The sequence below is a fragment of the Macaca nemestrina genome, chromosome 9, assembly GCF_043159975.1.
Source record: "Macaca nemestrina isolate mMacNem1 chromosome 9, mMacNem.hap1, whole genome shotgun sequence".
Taxonomy (NCBI): domain Eukaryota; kingdom Metazoa; phylum Chordata; class Mammalia; order Primates; family Cercopithecidae; genus Macaca; species Macaca nemestrina.
Window position 1 is genome coordinate 96,241,764 of NC_092133.1, and position 24,864 is coordinate 96,266,627.

At 39.2% G+C, this 24,864-nt stretch overlaps 1 protein-coding gene and 1 non-coding gene across 3 annotated transcripts in view; both read right to left on the reverse strand.

Moving 5' to 3' along the window:
* The window catches only part of LOC139356360 (actin, cytoplasmic 1-like), a 35,039-nt gene extending 10,825 nt beyond the window's left edge, over positions 1-24,214 (reverse strand). The window contains exons 1-9 of one of the 2 annotated variants that reach the window (XM_071070166.1): positions 23,283-24,214; positions 18,580-18,694; positions 18,247-18,420; positions 15,301-15,407; positions 13,831-13,968; positions 11,273-11,343; positions 6,533-6,603; positions 5,098-5,142; positions 3,896-4,062 (exon numbers count right to left, since the gene is read on the reverse strand). In XM_071070166.1, coding sequence (XP_070926267.1) covers positions 3,896-4,062; positions 5,098-5,142; positions 6,533-6,603; positions 11,273-11,343; positions 13,831-13,968; positions 15,301-15,407; positions 18,247-18,420; positions 18,580-18,694; positions 23,283-23,866 — 1,472 coding nt within the window. In that variant the 5' untranslated portion in view covers positions 23,867-24,214. Of the gene's footprint in view, positions 1-3,895; positions 4,063-5,097; positions 5,143-6,532; positions 6,604-11,272; positions 11,344-13,830; positions 13,969-15,300; positions 15,408-18,246; positions 18,421-18,579; positions 18,695-20,184; positions 20,382-23,282 lie in introns of those variants that run through there. The other variant, XM_071070167.1, reaches the window with a different exon arrangement.
* LOC139356445 (U6 spliceosomal RNA) lies at positions 12,458-12,564 on the reverse strand. Its single transcript, XR_011608415.1, has one exon. It is a non-coding gene; the product is annotated as a U6 spliceosomal RNA (small nuclear RNA).
* Positions 24,215-24,864: the final 650 nt, after the last annotated feature.

Below are 24,864 nucleotides of genomic sequence, written 5' to 3' on the forward strand. Positions count from 1 at the left end.
ACGGTTCTTCCTCAGAAAGTGGTTATTCCTTAATGTGTTTCTTTTACCCCTTTTCTTCTTAGAAAGGGGATTTTAAGTAAAGAACTGAAGAGATGGAAAGCTAGACGAATATCCAGACACAGGGAACTTCTAAGGGCAGACAGAGGTGTGCCTAGAGTCTAAGCAGTAGGGATAGGTAAGGAATAGCAAGAAGCTCAGTGTGGCTGAAGCAGAGCAAAGAGGTAAGGAACAGAAGTTCAAGCAGGAGAGGTAACATGCCAGATGGTTTACTGCCTTTTGGTTATTAGGAGGAACTCTGTCACATACTCGAAGAGTGAAATGGGAGGCAATCAGAAGGGCTGGGGCAGAGGAATGACACAATTTGACTTATGTTTTAAATCCATCCACTAAGTTAAGAATTGATGAAAGGGGAAGTTTTTAAAAACCAGGACTATCAATTCCCAGTCTACGACACTCATCTAGACTGCAGATGATGGTGGCTCAGATGTGCAAGATATGACTGGCTTCGGGATACATTCTTCAGGTAGGCCTGGCATTTACTGAGAGATTAGATGTGAGGTGTCAGAGAGAGAGAAAGATGAGTCAAGAATGACACCAAGGTTTTTGGCAGAGCGACTGGAAGAGTTGCCCTTAACCAGAGGAGGAAAGACTACATGAGCTGTAGATTTCTGGAAGGCATCAGGAGCCCAGTTTTGCATCTCACAAGTGTATGATACCCAACAGCTAATCAAATAGAGATGTCAAGTAGGCGGGCTGATATAGAGATCTGGAATTAAGGAGAGAGACCTGAGCTGGAGACATACATTTGGAATCACTAGCATATACACAGTAGAAAAAGTCATGAGGGGCAAGGCATGGTGGCTCACACCTGTAATCCCAACACAGACAGACAGATCACCTGAGGTCAGGAGTTTAAGACCAGCCTGGCCAACATGGGGAAACCCTGTCTCTACTAAAAATACAAAAATTAGCCGGGCATGGTGGCGTGCACTTGTAATCCCAGCTACTCAGGAGGCTGAGGCAGGAGAAGCACTGGAACCCAGGAGGCAAAGGTTGCAGTGAGCCAAGATCATGCCACTGAACTCCAGCCTGGGTGACAGAGCGAAACTCTGTCTTAAAAAAATAAAAAAGTTATGAGAAAGAAGATTGAGGACTGAGCTCTGGGAAACAACAATGTCCAAAAGGAGAAAGATGAGGAAGAGCAAGCAAAACAGACCACGATGAATGGACTAGAAAGGCAGGAGGAAAAACCTGAGGGGGTGAGGTCCTGAAAGCCTAGTGAAGACGCCGTTAGGGAGGAGATGTCCTTCACTGGCTCAAATATTGCTGACAGATTAAATGAGGTGTAAGAAAAAATGCCTAGATTTAGTTACAGAAAAAAGTAGTGATAACCTTGAGAAAAACAACTTTGGAGGAGTGCTGACACCGAAGACTTACTGGCATTGAGATCAAGAGTGAACAGAAAGAAAACCTGAATTCGTGAGTGTAGACAGTTCTTTTAAGGACATCATACTTAACACAGTCATGACTGAGAATGATGTAATTTTCTTCCACAGTCATGAAAAAGTGATAGACAAGCAATAGCAGTTTTCAAATTGTATATAGCAGGTGGAGTTTTCAAATTTTATATAACAATTATGTATTTTAAAGTTTATAAAAATTATATACATATGGCATTAAAAAATGCCAGACTGAGATATTAAAGGTCCCTTGAACATTTCTAGATTACATAAGCTGATTATCATTTTGTTCATGCTGATACATAAAGACCAAGAAATACTGAAGGTTTCAGGGAGAGTATTTCTTGCTTGATAAAAATCAGCCAATTCGGCCGGGCGCGGTGGCTCAAGCCTGTAATCCCAGCACTTTGGGAGGCCGAGACGGGCGGATCACAAGGTCAGGAGATCGAGACCATCCTGGCTAACACGGTGAAATCCTGTCTCTACTAAAAAATACAAAAAAACTAGCCGGGTGAGGTGGCGGGCGCCTGTAGTCCCAGCTACTCAGGAGGCTGAGGCAGGAGAATGGCGTGAACCCGGGAGGCGGAGCTTGCAGTGAGCTGAGATCCGGCCACAGCACTCCAGCCTGGGTGACAGAGCGAGACACCGTCTCAAAAAAAAAAAAAAAAAAAAAAAAATTCAGCCAATTCTAGGAGAGTTGATACTCATCAAATATACAAACTCATTGATCACGGTAAAATACTGAGTTCTACTAACAGGAATAAAGTGGGAGAAATGCAGAAAATAATCTTATTTTTATTTTAAAAATTTTATGAAGCCACTGTTGAAAAATACGGTGAGGTGAATACTGAAATATATCCTTTTCTCAAAGGGAGGATAATGTCACACGCAGGGGACTTTTACAAATAAGAGTCACTGCATTAGCAGCACCTTCCTTTTAGCACAAGGGTTGGAAAATAAGCACCTGTGGGCCAAATCCAGCCCACTGCCGGTTTTTATAAGTCAAGTATCTTGCAACGCAGCCAGGCTTACTGACTCTACAGTCCATGGAGTCAATTAGCTGGGTGTGACGTTGCACACCCGTGGCCCCAGCTAGTAGAGAGGCTGAGAGGGGAAGATCGCTAGAGCCCAGAAAGTCAAGGCTGCAGTGAGCCGTGATCACACAACTGCACTCCAGCCTGGGCAACAGAGCAAGACCCTGTCTCAAGAAAATAAATATATATAGTCCACAAAGCCTAAAATATTTACTAACTGGCTATTTGCAGAAAAAGCTGGACAACTCCTGGTTCAGTAGATAAAAGATCCTTTGATGTATTTTAATAAAATTTTTACCCAATACACTGAAATGTTTATATTAAATCTAGATCCCCACGTATAATCCCTTGGCAATATTCAGATTGAGGGTCCAATATTTCAGCACTCAGGCCACTGACAACACAAATTTAGTCACTAGCAATCTTGTGGCTAACAAAGTACAGTGTCAATGTAGCATGTAGCTTCCATTTGCAACACAGCAGATATTACAAGAATTCTAACAAGAATTCTTAAGATGTGTCATCAAACTAAATGCTTTAAATACATTTTAATTGTGAAATAATCAGTACTCTCTAGATCTAACCTCATCTTAAAAAAAATGGTTTATACTACCTTATTTTGGGGGTATGGAAACTGAGCTATTTCCTATTGATAAGGAATTAGACTAGCTCCAACTTTTTGATATAATAATGCTGTAATAAATATATAGGTAAGTATATATGTAACATATCTATACAAACATCCTTTACATGTATTATATATCCTTACTATGTTATATATGTGTGTGTGAATATGCCACTAAATTAATGCTCAAAATGTATACTAACAGTGTATGAAATGTCTTTTTCAACAAAACCATTTCCTTTGCAGCAACACGGATGGAGCTGGAGGCCACTATCCTAAGCAAACTAATGTAGGAACACAAAATCAAATGCCATATATTCTTACTCATTAGTGGGAACTAAACAATGAGAACTCATGGACACAAACAGGAGAATAACAGACACTGGGGCCTACTTGAGGATGGAGCATGGCAGGAGGGAGAGGACCAAAAAACTACCTTTTGGGTATTTTGCTTCTTATGTAGCTGAAACCTCCATGATACAGTTTACCCATATAACGAACCTGCACATGTACCCAAGAAGCTAAAATAAAAGTTCACTAAAAAGAAAAGAAAATGCCTTTTCCCTCACATTTGCCAATACTGGTTATTTTTCAAATAAATTAATGACCGGAAAAAATGGTAACTCATTGTTTGCTGATTTTCATTTTTCTGATTACCAGGCAAGGCTGAATATCATAGTAAAAGTATAAAATGTGTTCATCATGAATATTAGCCCAAATTAAGATTAGTTTGACAGCACATGGTTGTCTCCTGTTAAATGTTGCCAGAGGCTTACCTGTGACACTCTTCATTCTCAGTGTCAGGAAATTGCTGACTTTCAGGTGTTCTGCTCTTTCTTTGTGGAATTAATCCATCATCACCATTGCCAGCAGCAGCACCATCAGTCAGGTTTTCTGGTAATCCCACATGATTACTTCTGTGCTTCTTCACTTCTTCTTCAACCTTGAGTGGAAGTTTGATATTAAGGATGGTTATCGCTTTATTGAATAGAAAGGATCTTTTCAATTGATTTTATCACTTGAACAGTTTATCATTATTTTAGTCATTAAAAATATTTCACATTTAAATTTAATCATATATACAGAACTAGTAGCATATAATTTTATGATGTAATTATCATTAGTATCTCAGTAAAATTTTTGAAACGTTTGCTTGATTTCTGTTTTACTGAATAAAACAGAATTTTCCAAAATTCAAAAAGGGCCCTCCCTCATTTTATGCTTTTATTCCCAACCACTCTTCAGAATCTTATATATGTATTTACCCCATTTGACTCGTGGGAACACACACATAAAAAGACAAAGACACAAATTGTGTCTCCTGTCTTTACCACCTAGATTTTACATTCAACGGTCAGATTTAGAGGATGAAACACTGTGGGGCTTCAGGAGTAGAAAGGAAGATTGCTCTTTTCTGCACTAAGATATTCTTCTCCCACTGCCTTTGATCATTCCTTTTTCATTTGGTTCCTGGGATATCGAAAACATGATGGTGCTCACTGAAACATGGGAACCAAAGTTCACCACAACACAAGGAGCAGAGTGAAGCTGCTGAGGCACAAGCGTGGAATTCCAGAAAATGAGATGCTCCCCAGATTTCACATTCAATAGCCATACAATTTTCCAGCTGGAAAATACACAGAATAAGAAACTGTCCTCTTTAGCCACATTATCTATTGATAATCAGACTAAAACCAAGAAAGATAAAATGACTGATCCAAAGCTCCTAAAGTGGCATTACTTAGCATTTTAAGGCACCATTCAGGATTATTCCATAATAATGAAAGAACATCTCTAGGGTTTGCATCTCTTTAAAACTCAGTATACAGAATTCTTTCTGAGTTAAATATTAAATTTTTCACTGGTGATTTATGCTACTTACACGATAGGATCATGTATGCCTAAACTTACTACACTTTGTTAAACAACGTAACATAAAAATCTAATTCAACAGAAACATCTGAATATAAAGGTATACCTCTCTATCACAATCCTTATTTATTTCTGGTTCTTCAGACATTTTCTGCAAATGCAAAAACAGAAGGTTAATCTGCTTGCTGTATTTCCGTGATGTCTCCTCTTTCGGAATTTATGTTTTTAAAGTAATTTTATTCTTCAGTAATCAAGTATGGACAATGAAAAATAAGAAAATAATTAAACTTAAAATTTAACTGTTAAAATAATTAAATAATTAAAATTAAGAATTAACTTTTTAATCTACATGTAGCTACTGCCACATCACTGGCTTCTAACATGTGAAAAATAATTCACCTTAGATAAAGGGAGAAGAAAAACATGAACCAGCAAACTTAACTTTTCACCATTTGTTTGGACTAAACTTAATTTGTTACGTGTTAGATCTACCAAAAATGAATTAGCAGATGATTTGTAGTGTTTCAAAGGCTTCCTCACTTGAAAAGGGTTTACCTCACGAAACCCTAACTATCACTAGCCCCTACATTGCACTGAAGTCCTTTTTTTAAAAGATTCCTAACTGAACTGTATGCACGCTTTAAATTATTAGGAGTTGAAATAAACACCAAACAGAAAGAAATGCAAATTCTTAAATTTTAATTGAAATTATATGCTGTAATATGAGAGTGTTATGAATATAGATTATGTGCTTAAGTCCAGTTCTATAATGTGTACTAATGACAGTGGATAAAATTGTTTGATAATCTGTACTGATTTTCTGCAACTGAAGTAAGTTCGAATGTTACTGTGTTTGTGCAGCAACACCAAAGCTCCCATTCTGCAAGATGTGATTCTTGGAATAGGCAGTTGGGTTGCTTTTATGAACCTGATTCCCTCCCTGAACAGAAACGCTGAGGTCAATGAGAGACCACAAGGCAGAATATATCTTTAACCTTGGTATCAGTGACTGACAATAGAAAACTGCAGATTTTCAATCACTGGCCATGATTGCTCCTTAACCATGAATCCAGCTCAGGGACCATCAGGATTACATTGTTCATAATTCTACTGCTTAATAATATAATCCAATAATTGATGTTACTTTATCATGTTAGGGTGTTTTAAAAATAAAAGAACAAAGTTCTGGAATTTGTTTTTGCCTCTATTCCAAAAGGAAAGATTAGCTATAAGCTAATCAAAAAGGCAGATAAGAATATTTTAAATAAGAATACTGCAAAATTAGAGTATTTTAAATTTCACAGTGGTTATGTTTTTGAAGTTAAATATCAAATGTCAATTAGAATCCATTGATTCTTCTGTTAATGAGATTGCTGAATTTATTAAAATAAATTTTAAGAATCTATTTTTAAATTCTTAAAAAAAGAATCTATTGATTCTCAAAACCTAGCCCGAAAGGTAATTTCATTTGGACTATCTAATATTATTAAAGCAAAGAAAACAACATTAAATCAAAAATTTAAATTTAAAAGTTTCCATGCCTCTGGCTGGCTATTTTCACTGCCTTTAAGCCTTTGTGACTCTTCCTCTGACGTCAGCTTTAAGTCTTGTTCTGTTGAGAAATCCATGTATTCAGTTAAAATGAACCACTTAGAACAGTTAAAAACTATTGTCTTTATAAAAATAGATTTAAGACAATTTCATAAATTCAGGGTTTAGTCTTTCATGAAATAGTTACTTAGGAAATAATTATCCAAAACTTCAACAAACCACTTGGGGAGACACCTGATGTGATTCACTCACAAATTCATCCACCCAACAGAAATGAACAAAACCACCAGAAACACAACTTTAAAATACAGTAGAAACGTATAAGGTGACATGGTATGTTGTTCTCCACTTCCTAACAGTGAAGCAGTAAATGTAATGAAAAGAAAATTTAGTTTTCCTGCACTTAGCTACTCTGACTCTAAGGATAGCAACAGGCAGGACCCAGGAAAGGTCGGGGTGACCCTGTCTGAGAAGCCAGAGCCCACAGGTATGGGCTCCAGACATCCCAGAGCAAGGTTAAGAAAACAAATTCCTTTCCCGTCTCCCCTTCCCCTTAGCATTTACTCATAGCTATTTTTATAAATGCATATATTTTGCAACTTTCTGTTTTCCTTCAAAGCAGCTGCAAGGTCACAGGCTATGCTGAGGTTGCAAAACTGTCACTATATGATTAATTGCCTTTATTCTGCTTCTGGAAGCTTGCCTATATAAGCCAAGCCCTCCCTTTGTTCAGGGCTCAGCTTTTGGATGCAAATCTGCTGAGCTGATGTGTACCTAAATGAAATCCTCCTGTTTCACCCACAGGGTCTCTCCTGCCTCCTGTTTTTTGTAACAATAGTACCTTATAAATGATTTCCAAAATTACTACTGACTGACACCTTTATTAGTGTACAATGTCTTCCTAACATCTAAAATGTTTCCCTCCAGGATTCTGACAAATTTCTTTCTTTCTTTTTTTTTTTTTTAGCTGGGGTTTTACTCTGTCACCAGGCTGGAGTGCAATGGTGCATTCTCAGCTCACTGCAACCTCCGACTCCCTGGTACAAGTGATTCTCCTGTCAAGCCAGGATTACAGGCATGCACCACCATACCTAGCTAATTTTCGTATTTGTAGTAGAGATGGGGTTTCACCATTGGCCAGGATGGTCCTGATCTTCTGACCTTGTGATCTACCCGCTCCAGCCCCCCAAAATGCTGGGATTACAGGCATGAGCCACCACACTCAGCCTTCTTTTCATCTCTTAAAACAATGCTGTGTCAAGTCTTCCTTGATTCTGCATGTCTTTCCCCAAATAAACAGGTACCTCCCTCCCTGAGGCTGCCTTAGTACTTCAATGATTTTTCTACTGCATCTTTACCACCTGAGCTGTGCATTATTCCTCCACGTGTCTGTCCCCTCTGCTCCAAGACTGCAGAGGACAATCCTGCACATCGTCTTACTCACATTTTACTCAGAAATTTCTTACTGAGTCCTGCTACATACATGCTAGGCATTAGGGTTTACAAAGAATGAAAATAAGGCATGTCAGGGATGGCTTTTCTAGAACACATGCCTAAGCAGAGACTGAAATATTGAGGCTAGCCAGATTAAAAGGGTAGAGGCAGGAAAAGATGACAGCATGCCATGCAGCAGCAAGGGCAGGAGCGAGGCCTAAAAGAGGGAAAGGATTTGCCTGCAATAGAAGGATGAGTGAGCAGAGCATTACCAGCAGGTCATCAATGCCAGAGAAAGGGCACACAGGGAAAAGGGCTAAAGATGGAGAGTGGGGCAGAAGGCAGATTATGAAAGCCTCACATTCAGGTTAAATACTAGTGTACAACCGGGAAAGCTGGAAATTATCTGACATTTCTCTCTGTGCCCCAAACCTTTCTCACTCAATTATCACTAAATCATATTGACTATACCTCTTTTCTGCCTCTGCTTTATACTCCCACTACCACTGGGAACATAAACATTTACAAAATGGTTTTTATTTAAAAGAAAATGCCAACTATTAATGCGTTTTTTACATGAAAAAAATTAAGCAAAACAAATGAAAAAAGCATAACACCAAAAAAAGGCCAACATATTAAAATGAGTAACTGAGATTCTGAACTTTATTTATTTCACCATGGATGGGTGAAAACCTTCTAATACACTGATACTAGTCCAAGGATGTGTGACAAGGAAACTATAGTTCACTACTGCAAAAGCTTCCTTTGTCTCCTGGTTTCTTTACCTGGTTCCCTTCCATCAATTCCAGCAAACTATAGGCCACAGGCCAAATCTAATCTGCCTATGGCTTTGTAAATAAAGTTTTATAGGAGCTCAGTCATGCCTCTTTGCTTACATAGAATCATCGTGGCTTTCACACTACAACAGCAAACAACAGCAGGGTAAGTAGATATGATAGAGACCACACAACCTCAAATATTACCCACCTGGTCCTTTACAGAAAAAGCTTGCTAACTCGTTTTACACCATGACCAGAAGGCCTTAGTACTAAAATTTAATATTGCAATTCCCCTGCTCAAATGTCTCCAATGAGCCTCTGCAGCAAACACTGTGGTCTCCCTTGCAATAGCCATGTCTTATTCTTTCTTGCAGAAGAAACACAAGTCTATTGGGATATTTATTATCTCAATCCCCCTCCTCAGCCTCAGAAACAGAAATGTTTATTCTAAGCTAATCACATATTTGCCTTCCCAGTGCCTGGTTTGGGAATGAGCATGTGATGTGACCCAGCCAATGAAATGTTACAGGAAGCCCCTTGCATGCTTCTAAGTTTTCTCCCTGTTTAAAAGACACATGTGAAGAAAAGCAGCTCTTGCGATGTTGTGCTGTGAGAACAAGATGTTTGGAGCTGCTGCGATTAGCCAACCCTGAAAGGAGACATGAATAAAACACTGCCAACAGCACAGCTGAAAGAGGAACAAGTGGGATACCTAATATATCACCGAACAACCAAAACAACTCTGGTTCCTACTGTTTTAGCCACTGCTCATCAGTATTTGCAGTCCAAACCATTCTATCTGGTAAATTTCCTATGGCCCACAGGATAAGACCTACTCATTTCTACAGTATTAAAACGTCTACCATAAATTTGCCTTAGCTAAGTATTCACCTCATTCCCAACCTCTGGTATCTCACACTTTTGGTACTAGCAAAAGTGAACTGCTCAGAAACCCTGAAAAGTTCACTCAAGCATCTTGTCTTTTGCACTTGCTGCTCTTTCTGCCAAACAGGCAATCTCATTAGACGTTCCTTCTGGCAAACACACCAACTCGTTCCATGTTCCTTCTGCCAAACATTATTCTTCTGCTTCTTTACCTAGAAAAATTCTTCTCACTCTGTATGTTTACCTTAAATCACACCTGTTTTTTTTCCAAAACTTTTATTCCTCATCACATATGTCTGGCACATAATCAATATATAATAAATCATAATTATAAGCTTCCAGTGGGCATCTAGCACACAGCAAGCACCGAACAAAGTAGTAAAATAATAAAAACGACAATGATAATAACAAGATCCTGTCTGTATTTTTGTTTGTGTTCTGTAGCATTACAAAAATGGTTAGTATCTAAAAGATATTTGATAGTTATTTGTTAAGTGGACAAGTGAAAACATAGATAGAAATGTGTTCTTTGAAAATTCTGTTGAAAAAGCACAGAAATGGAGACAGCTCTATCATGAGCACCTTAAAGATCAAAACTACATCTGTTCCACCTTTGTCTCCCGCAACTTATGAAACCTACCTTACAGAAGCTCTGTGATAAATAGATAGCTAAAGGTGTCCTCCTACAGTTTGGATTATACAATGTATCAGGTGTCCACAACCCAGTAGCATACTAGCATTTTTGTTATTGTGAAACATTTTTCTACTTTTATTATAATCTACTGAGCCTAGAGTGGGGCAATTTGTATATTTATTATGGCAATCTTTTGGCAAATGATAGCAGAGCATCTTGTTCTAACAAAATTACTGTTACCATGACAATTAACTAGCAGGTAGAACACATCTTGTTCCAACAAAGTAAATGTATCTCTTTCCAACTTCAAATGAGGAGGAATGAAGTCAGTAATAGTGAAACCTTGTTGGGACAAGCATGTGTAACATGACTTGTGCTTAGCATTCTTGTGATCAAAAATTCCTTACTTTACTTTTTTATCTATGGTAGGACCACCCAGAGCAGGAGTCCACAACTCCCAGGCCACAGACTGGGACCAGTCCATGGACTATTATGAGCCACACCACACAGGAGGAGGTGAGCAGCAGGCAAGCCAGGGAAGCTTCGCCTGTGTTTACAGCCACATCCCAAGGCTCATATTAACGCCTGAACTCTGCCTCCAGTCAGACCAGTCAGAGAATTAGATACTCATTGGAGCATGAACCCTGTTGTGAACTGCCCGTATGAGGGATCTACGCTGTGTGCTTCGTATGAAAATCTAATGCCTGATGATCTGTCACTGTCTCACTTTGCCCCCAGATGAGACCATCTAGTTGCAGAAAAATAAGCTCAGAGCTTCCACGGATTCTACATGATGCTAAGTTGTATAATTATTTCATTGTATATTACAATGTAATAATAATATAAAGTAGCACAATAAAGTCACATGATTGAATAATCCTGAAACCACTCCCACCTTCCCTCAGCCCATGGAAAGATTGTCTTCCACAAAACCAATCCCTGGTGCCAAAAAGGTTGGGGACAACTGACCTAAAGTAATTCACTATCACAAGTCTTACCTGGATTGCTATTTTCAGAAGAGATTTTTAGCATCCGTTTTTCTTTGTAGTCAGAAAATAACTGGCAAATTCTATGTATAAAATGCAATAAACCAAATTACTATTTTAATACTGATATAAAAAATACTTACCAAATGTAAAATTCTTAGAGTATTTCTAATATCATAATATCAGAACTTAACAGTATTATCCCATTCACTTGTGAGTACATTCTACAAACTTCTCTTTAAGCTTCTAATTAAAGAAGAAAACAATGTAAGGTGAAATGCTCAGAAATCAAGGGCATTGTGACCCAGTAAATTAGCTTACATTATCATGACATAATAGAAAGCATCTCAGCTCTGCGTAAGTCCTAGCTCCATAATGAACAGCTATTTGTTCTTGGACAATTTGCTTCTCTTAGGCTCAATGCCTTCTTCAACAAAGTGAGGACTTTGCTGCCTTATTTCATATTTCACTAGGTTGTTATAAAGATTTAACAAGATATTTTTTAAATGCTCAGAGAAATAGTAAAGCTATGGAATAATCTGTTCCTAAACTTTATGACTAAAATTATCTTGGAATCCCAAATAAAACCCAATGTGTATTTTGTTCGTAGGTTCTAATACGCAAATGTAGTTTTCAGAAAATGTTATTAAGTCCTAATTTTGCTTTTCAGTTGTCCTATTCCTTATGGCTTATAATTCAGGGCATCTCAACTATGTCATAGTTTGCAACTAAATTTATTCATAAATATCTCATTAAAGTAGCTAATGTGATTGTCCACTATTATGGAGTTGGCCAATCACACCAAGGGCAGAAAAACTAATGGATGTTAAGACTTGGCTTGGACCAATGATCCTTCTCTACAGACTCCAACTCTGAGCCAGATGTTTGTTAGGATAACGCTTTATATTGATGTTCAATGCCAGCTGGCAGGGGAGACCAAAACTCTTTTATTTTTTTTAGTTTCTATGAAGAAGTTGCAAGTTGACATTTTCTAGTTTTCGACATACATGCTAACAATATAATTTTGCACCGAACATGTTATTCAGCTCTAAGTCATCTCATAGACCATCTTACATGACTATTTTTGCAGCGCAAATCACAATTTCAGTATTTTGGTGGCACCCATCTTTTGCTTTGCTTCACAGTGTTTCCTTACAGCTAGTCAGCAAATAGTCAAATGACCTTCCAGTGACTGCACAGAATATGGAATGCTTCAAAAATTTGTGCTGCCTCCTTATGCAGAAGCCATGCTAATTTTCTCTGTATTGTTCTAATTTTAGGATATGTGCCGCCGAAGCAAGCACAAAGCCCTACTTTTACACATGATTACTGATGAGTCATGGACGAGGCTTGGCTCTGTTAAGTCCAACTAACCATTGAAGAGATTCTGAGAATTCTCTTCAATGGCTTCCTGTGAGGTAGAATTTCAAAACATTTTAAAATCTTGAGCTAGAGATAGGAGTAGCTTGGACGATTTTCATTATCATGTAAAACAGATCACTCAAGGGGCCAACCACAACTGGGAGTCCCTGCTAGGGGAAGGTTCATGTAGGACTTTCTCCTGCCTAAGGTTCTATACAGGATATAAAGGTGCCTCACAGCACAGATCTGGTAGCAAAGAAGAAGAAACAAACACTGATCTCTTTCTGCCACGTTATTTGAACCCCTCTGACCCTTCAGAACAAGCCCACCTGATATCTGCTAGAGAAAAGACCAACAACTGCCTCAAAGGATCTCTGACCATGAAGGTCTCAGCTAATTCTTGGCTAAGATGTGAGTTCCACATTAGGTTCTGAATATGGGGGGAAGGGTCAATCTGCTCACTTTGTCTGCGGATAAAGTCAGGATGCCCAGCAGCCAGAGCAGGGTGCTGGTGCTTTGGGAACAATGGCTGAGAATATAAGCATAGGTATGGGAACTAAAATACGCTGTAACTTCAAAGTCACCACATGAATTGTCAGGAAGGCTTGAGGGATCTGAATCAGTAACGGTATCTTGGTGTCAAAGGTCAACCATTACCAGGCAGCAGGACCAGTTTGAGTGGCAACAATGCAGCCACAGACACAATGGAAACAACAGAATGACTGGAATGTCCTTTTTTGCCTCCTCCTTCTGACTTGATAAAAGGGACTGTCTTCCTTGGATTTAGTGAACCCCTTCGGTTCCTGAAAAATTCATGGAGTATGTAGGAGATAGTCCCCAGAGGACAGTACAAGACTTTCTGCTAAACTGGACATTTCAAGACCCAAATAACTAATCAGAAAAATCAAAGATGTGACACCATTTTTTATCCCATGCATAGGTGTTATACTTGGATGAAATGAACAATGTTAGGATCTCTAAGGATAAAGGTCTTAAAAGTCCTGAGATAAAGAATCCTCCACCCACTGGTGCTTCTAACTTGTCTTGCTTTTTTTCTGATTTCTGGCTGATGCAGGGTACTAACTCACTGCCATTCTAAAACTACCTGAACCGAACTATGACATCTCACCTGATACGTAAAACGCAATTGTTATAATTATTTTAAACCTCAATTTAGCATTAACTCCCCTTTTAATGTAAACACTTACACATTATGATGACTAGAAACAGCATACTCTCTGGCCGTCTGTCCAGATAGATCTTGAGAAGATACATCAATATTTTGCTCAAGTAGAAGGCTGACTAGACTTGCTGATCCACAACATACAGCAAGTATGAGAGCGGTTCTAAAATGACAGAGATAATTTCTCCCTTAGGAACTGCAATAAAGTTATTTTTAAAGCTAATTTGATATATTTTACCAATTTAACATCTTGTCTCTCCGTGCAGAATCAAACATTTACATGCACCAAAAGACATAGCATCTTGGGTGCTCAAGTGTTCATCTTTGTAAAATAACACCAAGGTTAAAAGAAAGGGACAAAAAGGAAACCTCTTATCTCACTGGGGCATTGCATAGTAGAAGCTACTAATTTAAAGTCCTTTGATGGGCAAGAAACAATGTTAGGGCCACTTATCTGAAGTGGACAAAGATTTAAGTGAAGATTTCATCACAGCTTCCCTAGACTGATACGCTGTAATAGAAAATTAGCTAGAGGGTAACATAAACAAGAGCTCTCTGCATGCTGAAAGCAGTAATAATAATAATAGTAAGAATAGTAGTCACAGGAGTGTCAGTTAATGATGCCAATAAGCATGTACTAGGCACTGAATTAAGTGCCATATATATCTCTCTTACTTATGCACAGTCAACTTTGAAGCATATATTCTCCTGCTTTTCATATATGACAATACATTTGGTGGTAAGTAACATTCCCAAGGTCACACACCTAGCAGGTAAGAAAGCTAGGAATTAAATTCCGTCTTGTGTGAATCCAAAGCCTAGCTCTTTTCTCTTTATCACCCACCTACAGCTTGCCTTCATGAAAGGAAAAGTGTATCCACTTAAAACTATCTTCACTCCCTCTTTCCATACCAATTAAAAATAAAAACATCAAAATACACTGGAAATAAAAAAGGAAGAAAGCTGTTGAACCCACAGTATGTGGGAATAGCAATTAATTGTCATGTAGGGATAAGCTAACATTAATATTCTTCAAAGAAAGCAACTTAAAGCAGAGTCATTGAAAAGACAAAAGAATTTTCAACCCCTACTTATGTTTAATATAGCATATTTAGTGGAAAAGCATGTAAGACACAGAGGTTAAAAACTGGTAGAAAGAGTTAAGAAGTTCAATACTGAGTCATAAAGTAAACTGAAAGTTAAAGTTCACACTTCATAAAATTAATACGAAATCCCTCTAGCTAACATAAGATCATGTAACCAAAACATCATACAACAAAGAACATCAGTCAATACAATAAGAGAAGATGAATCCTACAAAAACTGTTCTTTATGTTGCCCAGTCCAAATAATTGTTTTTCTACCTGACTGATTTGTGTTGATACTGATCACTGTCCCAATAAGTATACATTAATCTTATTAATTTAACATTTATGACTTGAGTGACTGCTATCCATCTAGTTAACAACACACAGATTGAAAGAAATAACTATACCTTCCATATCTATCAAATGCATTTAAATTAGCTTTTTTCTTGATTAAAAATTTCACCACTTGCTGTTTTTGTTCATGTACGCCAAGTAACAGCGGTGTGAGGTCATGCTGTAAAACAATATAAAGCAAAAAAGAATGTAATTCAAAAAAGTACACATTCCTCAACTGAAGCAGAAACTTTATATAAGATCCTACGGACTTACACGCATACAAAGTAAGTAAAATGTAGCTGCTTCCTTCTCAATCTTCTGTGCTTTCCCACGTGCTGCTCCCTCCCTTGGGAACACCCCTCTCTGCCTCACCACATTAACTCTGATCATCTCAAAAACTCACTTTCAACATTCACTGCTTCCAAGACTCTTTGCTTCTAACCCAGCATTTGGCAAGCCATTATTGGATGATAATATTTTTCCCATCTAAACAAAGAGCTTCTTGAGGGCAGGGGCTGTATCTTTTATCTCTATATCCTCCACCCTAAGAAAAATTGTTGTGTATAAAGCAATAATTTGCATGTAAAATATTTCTTTCATTTCACATGTTTTACCAAAAGTTCAAGCTCCAACATGCAATAAAAATTGCTATTAATACTCATACTGCCCATTTGAAAAAATTTCCCAACATTTATTTATTTAAAATCTATCTGTATTTAATTTTTCCAGATTGTTAATAGATAATCAGTTCATAGGACTACTGAAACTAAATTAACAGAATTCCTATCTGTATTCTTAATAACTCCATGGTTTCTAGTGTTTAAAACTGCCATGTTGATTATGCCAAAGCTCTACATACTTATGAGACACACTGGATAGTCCATAATACAGCTTCAATTGACAAAAAAAAAGTTTACAATTTGCTACAATTCTAATTGAGAAAACTCTGCTCTTAACAACGACTGACTGACCTAAGTACTTGAATGACAACAAAGAGACACAAAATCCCGAGAGGATCATCCTCTACTGACTCCAAGACTACTCACTGCACATTTCTAAAGACCTTCTGAATGGCAGCGAATAACTGACGGTAGGAAGGAAAGGGTATTACTCTGTAAGCTGATGAATATTAAGCCAATAATATTCATTTTAATGTCTCACCACAGAGATAAAAGTCAGACTAGGCCAGGAATGGTGGCTCACACCCGTAATCCTAGCATTTTGGGAGGCTGAGGCAGGTGAATCACTTGAACCCAGGAGTTTAAGACCAGCCTGAGAAACATGGCAAAAACCTCATCTCTACTAAAAAAAGAAGAGAAATACAAAAACTGAGGTTGGAGGACCATCTGAGCTTAGGAAGGTCAGGGCTGCAGTGAGCTGTGATTGCACCACTGCACTCCAGACTGGGAAACAGAGTGAGACCACATCTCCAAAAAAAAAAAAAAAAAAAAAAAAAAAAAAAAAAAGTCAGATTAATGTAATTGGATAGGAAAGATTTAAAGAAATCAGCACATATCCAACTCCAACTCTTCTACAGATATCTTAAGTTTCTGAGATATAAGAATTTACATATTACATTTATGTATTCAGTGGTTCTTAAGCAGGTGTGTATCCAGATTTTGAGAAAATTGTTGTTGTTGTTATTGTTGATGTTAGAGACAGGGTCTCATTATGTTAACCAGGCTAGACTCGAACTCCTGAGCTCAAGCAATCCTCCCCCCTCAGCCTCCCTAGCAGCTGGGACTACAGCCATGCACCACCATGCCTGGCTTCAAGGAAACATTTTTAAACATACATATCTAGGCTTTACTGGACTTACTCTATCAAAATCTTCAGGAAAAAGCCTAGACTTATTGATTATTTAAAAATTTTCCTGAGGTTACTGGGATGCAAATTTCTAGCTGGAAGCTAGTACAACAGACAGTTAATTCAGTCTCATTTCTCACCCACGTGACCAATTCTCTTTCTCATTTGAAGATTTGGCCAAAAAGAGGAAAGAGTAGGAGACAGACTCATTTGCTGAAAACACCACATAATTTTCCCTGGTAAGAGAAGAACAAGGTCTAGTAAACTCAAAATCCAACTTGATCTTGTTACTTAAAGCTCCTTATCTCCCACCTTCCCATCCAGACATGCTAGATTTGAAAGCAGAGTTGAGACTCTAACTGGCCATTTCTACCAGAATAGGGTACTAAGTCAGTTAATTACTTGTTATTCCCTCTGCTCAAGGGTTTCCCATTACATGACCACCTATTTACTGCCAATCTGGTTCTTCAGAGGCCTCCTAAAATTGATCTCTAGGCAGTTCACAACTCACTAACTCCCTCTCCCAAAATGAAAACTGTCATTCTCTAAAATTGAACCTTGTCTCACCATACAAAGGAAACAAATAAATGAACAATACACAGACACACACACACACACACAGACACATACACGCATATGCACACAACCTCTTCATGGTCTTTTCCCTCTATTACCTAATTTCCAGACTGGCCTTGATATTTCTGATTGCTCTTTTTCCCTTTCCACTTCTGCCTCATGAGCAATCAGAAATATCTTAAGCCTTGCCACTGAGAGGTACATCACCTCATATCTATTACTGTTTTTTAGGAACTTGCCAAAGCAGCAGGATTTCTATTCACTGAAACATGTTTAAGTGTTCTTGGAGTTTTCATGTAAAACCTATTTCAGGGAAAATTTTGCAATTTTACATTCATTAGGGAAAAAAAAAAACCTAGGAGGGAAAAAATGAAAAATAATAAGTATTACCTTTTACCAATTCAGTGTTTTCAAAAAAGTATTTACCACAAGTGCATTAAAAAAAACTGTACCCTCAAATGCTTCTTTGAAAGTAACAATATTTAAAATAAAATCTTAGATAATTAAGTCATTTCAAAATATTTTCATTCAGGTTATGCTTGAGCTTCCAAATATGGAAAACTGGCCCTTACACAGGTCACTGTTAAAATGAATGCATTTCAGTATTTTGAAAAGAAAACTGGTAGATCTAATACCTTGTTTTTTGATTCAATAGCAGCACCATGTAAAAGCAGTGCTTTGGCCATTAATTTATCTTCATTGTAGATAGCATAGTGTAGAGCAGTATTTCCATACTCATCTGGAATATTTGGATCAGTGCCATGTTCTAGCAACATTAATGCACATTCATCTTCTTGGCATTGTACGGCCTGTCAGTGTTAGACCAAAAACAAATTATAAATGCTAGGAATTCAAAGTAACATTCCACAGCTTTCACCAACTAGTTACATTTAAAGGAGAAAACTCATTTTTGTGCTATGTATTGAAATCAAACCCATCTCACACTGATATAGTCGGCTACCACATACCTTTGTCAGAGCTGTCCTGTTTTTGTTGTCAAGGACATTAAGTTGACATTGTCTGTCCAGCAGGAGTTTTACTACTTCTGAATTCCCATTGGCAGAGGCCAGATGTAGAGCAGTCCTAGGAGAGTGAGAAGACTTTTTAGGAAATTGTTAGTGCACTAGCTACAGGCACATCAATGATTCGTGTAATTACAAACACTGAATAGCCTGCTGTTACTCTGCCTTCAAAACAAACATTTACTTTTCCCATGAAGAAAGCACACTATTTATTACCTCTCATTACTCGCTGTATTAATGAAAGAGCAGCCTATTTGAATAGAAACAGCACAGCCCTTGGATGACATTCAGCTGGGACTGGAACCCTACTTGAAGCTCTGTCGCTTCCCAGCTGTTGCTTAGCCTTTTGGTGTCTCAGTTTCCTCATCAATAAAATGGGAATGAAAATAGTAGCTTTCTCACAGGAAACCACTGTAATGCTTAAATGAGACTCTACGCAAAAGATATAGAATAGTTCCTAACACAAAGAACAGCTCAATAATTGTTAGATATTATAATTTTTACTAATACCCTAAAGACATTTGAATTAAGTGAGATGATACAATTATACCTACATTTTCAGGTATGTTTTAAAGACTACAGGTAACGTTGTATTTCAGTGATTCTAAGATGATCATCGTCTCCATGTTGTCTCCACTGAAATACCACTTATAATTCATGATTTACTATAATTGGCGGCATTTAAATAATTCTCTTATTGAGACATAAAATAATGGGGCATCATATAACCCCTGGTGCCTTACATTAAGTAGAATATGTTATAACAGGCCTGGGGCAGTTCCAGTCAGATGACCAGCATTTAGATAAATTTTAGTTCTTAAAAAAACTATGGAATAAGAGGGCTGAGGTGAAAACAAAAACAAATTTCTAAAATAAACTAATTCTTACTTTGGTTTTCAAAAAACTTTAAGCCAAAGAAAACCTGGAAATTCAAATAAACACCATGGGCTCATTTGTTTCAATACTTAGATTTATACAATGTATGTACATCAGATATTTCCAATCTTTCCTATTAGGATTTAAGACTGTTATAAATTTCCTCTTTTTAAAATGGATTTATGAAACTATTTGTGGAGCTTTTTTCAACGTTTACATTCAGGGGTACAGGTGCAGATGTGCCGGTTTGTTACACAGGTAAACGTGCGCCAAGGGGGTTGGTTGGACAGATGATTTCATTACCCAGGCGTTAAGCCCAGTACCCGTTCACTCTATTTCCTGCTTCTTTCCCTCCTCCCACCCTCCACCTCCGATAGGCCCCAGTGCGTGTTCCTTCCCTCTAGGTATCTGTGTGTTATCATTTAGCTCCCACCTATAAGTAAGAACACGCAGTATTTGGTTTTCTCTTCCTATGTTAGTTTGCTGAGAATAATGGCTTTCAACACCATCATGTCCCTGCAAAGAACATGCTCTCGTTCTTTCTTTTATGACTGCATAGTAGTCCCTGCTGTTTATCTACCACATTTTAGTTCTTAAAACAACTAAAACAGTCTTTATCCAAGACTTATAAATGTTCAAAAAGGCAATTAAAGGTTATCTTTTACTATTTTCTACCTTCAGAAATGTTTTTGTTTGAAAGGAGGGAGGAAAAGCTTCAATTGAGATTAAGTCCTAATGCTCCAACTTTAAATCTCTCAGCTTGCTCATGCCCAGCAGGTAAACGTGAAGTTTTCAAAGATGGAAGGTTCCTGAGAGATAGTAGAATACGCCTGCCACATAATAGGTGTCTGGCTTATGTCTGATGACTAAATGGACTGAAAGAATGGATAAACGCAGCTTGGGAGTTCAATATTTTTAAAGGAAACTGCTGTAGAGTAGGAGAATACATCTGCAACAGTAATAATCATTTATATTTGCTATTTTAATTTTCATAAGTACATAACTCAACTAAAATGAATCACACTTTTTACACATGTTAACCTATATATAATGAAAAGATAACTATATAATAAAATGTATATACAATAAAATCTACAGGAACAGGTAAACAGAATCTCTCTACTTCTGAAGAGGATAAAAGTTCACAGAAGACAGCCATCCACAGAAATAAAAATAAATAATAGAATGTGAGAAATTAGTTGTATCTATGCAAGCAGCATATTCCTTCTCTTCCCAAGGATTATTTCATTACTAATGAATCTTAACTAAACTTCAGATGTTCATTGCAGAAATCACAGATAAGAGAAAGGAAAAAAATTCACTTACAAATCCCCAGAAATAAGTTTGATTATATTTTCTACATATTTTCAGCTAACACAAGAGCAGATTATATTTGTGTATATGTGTAACAAACTGATTTTTTTCTCACTTGATATAGCAAAGTACATCTTTGCATGTCAACATATCTCTGTATCTACTGACGCCCTCAATAGTTACTTATTATTCCATCCTATGGATGCACCGAAATTTGTTCATAAAATCTATGAATTCTTCTAAATACACTGCTGGTTTTTTTTGGTTTTTTTTTTTGAGACGGAGTCTCGCTCTGTCGCCCAGGCTGGAGTGCAGTGGCCGGATCTCAGCTCACTGCAAGCTCCGCCTCCCGGGTTCGGGCCATTATCCTGTCTCAGCCTCCTGAGTAGCTGGGACTACAGGCACCCGCCACCTCGCCCGGCTAGTTTTTTGTATTTTTTAGTAGAGACGGGGTTTCACCGTGTTAGCCAGGATGGTCTCGATCTCCTGACCTCGTGATCCTATCTGTTTCGTAAAGATATTTCAGTATAATGGAATTGATCAGTAAAAAGCATATACATTTAAAAAATGTGGTTCTTACCACTAAAGTGTGTGTTTGAAAAGCTGCAGCAACTTAAACTTTGAACAACTATATATGTACCACTGTTCTTCATCCTCACAAACTTAGTGGATAAAAAACAGTATTTCATTCCTTTTTTTTTTTTTTTTTTTTTTTTTGAGATGGACTCTCACTCCATCGCCCAGGCTGGAGTATAGTGGTGTGATCTCGACTCACTGCAACCTCCACCTCCCTGGTTCAAGCAATTCTCTTGCCTCAGCCTCCTGAGTAGCTGGGATTACAGGTGCATGCCACCATGCCCAGCTAATTTTCTGTATTTTTAGTAGAGATGGGGTTTCACCACACCGGCCAAGCTGGTCTCAAACTCCTGACTTTGTGATCCGCCTGCCTCAGCCTCCTAAAGTGCTGGGATAACAGGCGTGAACCACTGCACCCGGCCTTTCACTCCTCTTCTAACTTAAGTAGAAAACAGTATTTCATTCCTCTAACTTAAATTCCTTCTCCTACCAGGAACACTGTTTTCCTACGTACGTAGGTCACTGGTAGATACGCTAAAAAGTACTATGCCCAATTTTAGAATGCTTATTTTATTATTACATCTGCATATATAGGCCGGGCACAGTGACTCACGCCTGTAATCCCAGCACTTTGGGAGGCCAAGGTGCATGGATCACAAGGACAGAAATTCAAGACCAGCCTGGCCAAGATGGTGAAACCCCATCTCTACTAAAAATAAAAAAAAAATTAGCCAGGCATGGTGGCAGGCACCTTTAATCCCAGCTACTTAGTAGGCTGAAGCAGAGAATTGCTTGAACTTAACAGGCAGAGATTGCAGTGAGCCAAGATCACACCACTACACTCCAGCCTGGCCAACAGAGTGAGACTCTGTCAAAAAAAAAAAAAAATATATATATATATATACACAGATATATATATATATCTGCATATATAAATAGGCATTTGTGTTTTCTTCTGGTATGTTTCTCCTTTTGTATATTTAAAATTTTTAATCTATACTCTTATTTTTGTGACATAAAAATCTAGCTAGTTTTCTCCAAAAATGAATTATGAACAATCCACCTTTTTTAAATAATACAAAATATCACCATTATCAAGTGCTAAATTCTTACATATATTTGGGTATTTCTGGATTTCCTATTCTGTTCTACTCATTGATCTTTTCGGCTGTTAGTAAACAATTTGTGGAAATAGCACATGCACATTTTGATATCTGGAAAAGCAAGTCTTTTTCCATTCTGTTACAAAAAAAATAATTTATCACAATAATAAAAGACAGCATGTGTAAAAACTCTAAAACTTTCCTATTTTTATTTGGCTTAGGTAAAAGTGATAAACAGAAAAAGCTCACATCTTCAGAAAATTCAATCTTCCTTTTCAAGCACACAAACCTTCTTGCCATTTCAGTTTCCTTCTAAGGTTCCTCAGTAAAGAACATATTTACATAGGGTACATTGATAAAAAATCCATACTGGATTTTATTTGAAGAATATTTAGCCTTGAAGTTGATATGTTATGGGGCTTCGTTCTTAGTTCTCAATATACACTTTTCTATAATACATAGAACATTGCTTTAAAATGTGTACATTAAAAATAATCCGCTGCATCAACTTAATTTTTCGAGTTAAATCACTTTAAAACCATTTATTAGTGTTCTGTGAGGGAAATTATAATTGGATTGGAAATCAGCTCAAGTTTTGTTTTGTGTTGCGGCTCACGAAGGGACCTGTGCCCTGACCTCTGACCTCGCTGAGGTTTCCACACCCAGGGTGGTATGGGGCCTGCGGAGACAAGAAAGCCAGGTCCCCCTCCTCCCCCACCAGGAGGGTATGTCCCCATCATCCCCCCACGTCCCTCCTCCTCCCAGCCCAGGCCTGGTTACCTCTTTTGCTTGTCCGTCTTGTTCACGTCAGTGTCCCTGAGCATGACGATGAGATCCTTTCTGGGGACTTTACCCCACCAGGCAGCTCTGTGGAGCTTGTCCAGATCTTCTCGACGGACGTGGTACCTCGGCTCCATGAAGGCGCTATCGTCGTATTCTTCCCAAGCGCCTATGTTGCTCTTGCTGCTCCTGACTGTCTTCACAGCGGAGTCATCCTGGTCTCCAGAAGCGCCCAGGTTGCTCTTGCTGCTCCCCCTGCGGCAGGGGAGGCAGTGGCAGCACCACTTGGCCATCTTGCTCCTGAGTGTCTTCATAGCAGAGTCATCCTGGTCTCCAGAAGCGCCCACGTTGCTCTTCCTGCTCCCCCTGCAGCAGGGGAGGCAGTGGCAGCACCACTTGGCCATCTTGCTCTTGCGTGTCTTCCTAGCGGAGTCGTCCTGGTCTGCAGAAGCGCCCAGGTTGCTCTTTCCGCTCCCCCTGCAGCAGGGGAGGCAGTGGCAGCCCCACTTGCCCATCTTCCTCCTGAAACCAAATGGCTTCTTCACAGAGGACCCAGCCGGCATGGAACCGACTTCAGCCACCATCTGCTTTTAACAGCAGATCCCGTCTACCAACCAGTTTCACCAACTAGCAGGTAACTCCGGGTTTCCGATCTGTTTGAAGAGAAAGATCAATCCCAGCCAAAACCTGCCAACCCCAGCAGGGGAGCCCAGCCCACCCCACCCAGGGAAAACCCACGCCCACCCCAGGAAGGGCCACCCCCCCCCCCACAATAAAACACCCAGCCCACCCAAGGGAATGCCAAACCCAGCAGAGAAAAGGTCAAGCCCAGCAAAGGAACTAGGGAGGAAAGGTCAACCCAAAGGAGAAAACGTCAATCCAAGGAGGTCCCAGGAGGAACAGAAGGCCAAGCGACCGACGCCAAGCCAAGCAAAGAACGCAAAGCCAAGCCAAGCCGCTACGCGCGTGTGCCGTGCGCGTGCAAGCCGTTACAGGCCAGCCAGTTACCAGTTACGCGCGTGTGGCGTGCGTGTACAAGCCGTTACAAACCAGCCAAGCCGTTAGGCGTGTGGCGTGCGCGTGCAAACCGCTACAGGTCAGCCAGTTACGTGCGTGCGGCGTGCGTGTGCAAGCCGTTACAAACCAGCCAAGCTGTTAAGCGCGTGTGGCGTACGCGTGCAAGCCGTTACAGGCCAGCCAAACCGTTACAGGCCAGCCAAACCGTTTCGCGCGTGCGGCGTGCGCGTGCGGCGTGCGCGTGCGGCGTGCGCGTGCGGCGTGCGCGTGCGGCGTGCGCGTGCGGCGTGCGCGTGCGGCGTGCGCGTGCGGCGTGCGCGTGCATCTCAGGTGGCGCCAGTGCACGTGGCACAGACAGTGGCGGATCCGTGCAACCCACATGGTTAAGTCTTGGCGCCACGAATGTCACTGACAGCCTTGTGTTCCCAGCAAACTTCGCCGAGTCAGCGGAGCTTTCAGGCCATTGAGAAGCCTCTGGTGGGGGAAAAAAGCCTCTTGAAGCAGGACTGGGCCTGAGCGCCTGGAACCTGAGGATGCTGACAGCCTCCTATGAAGAAAGCCCCCA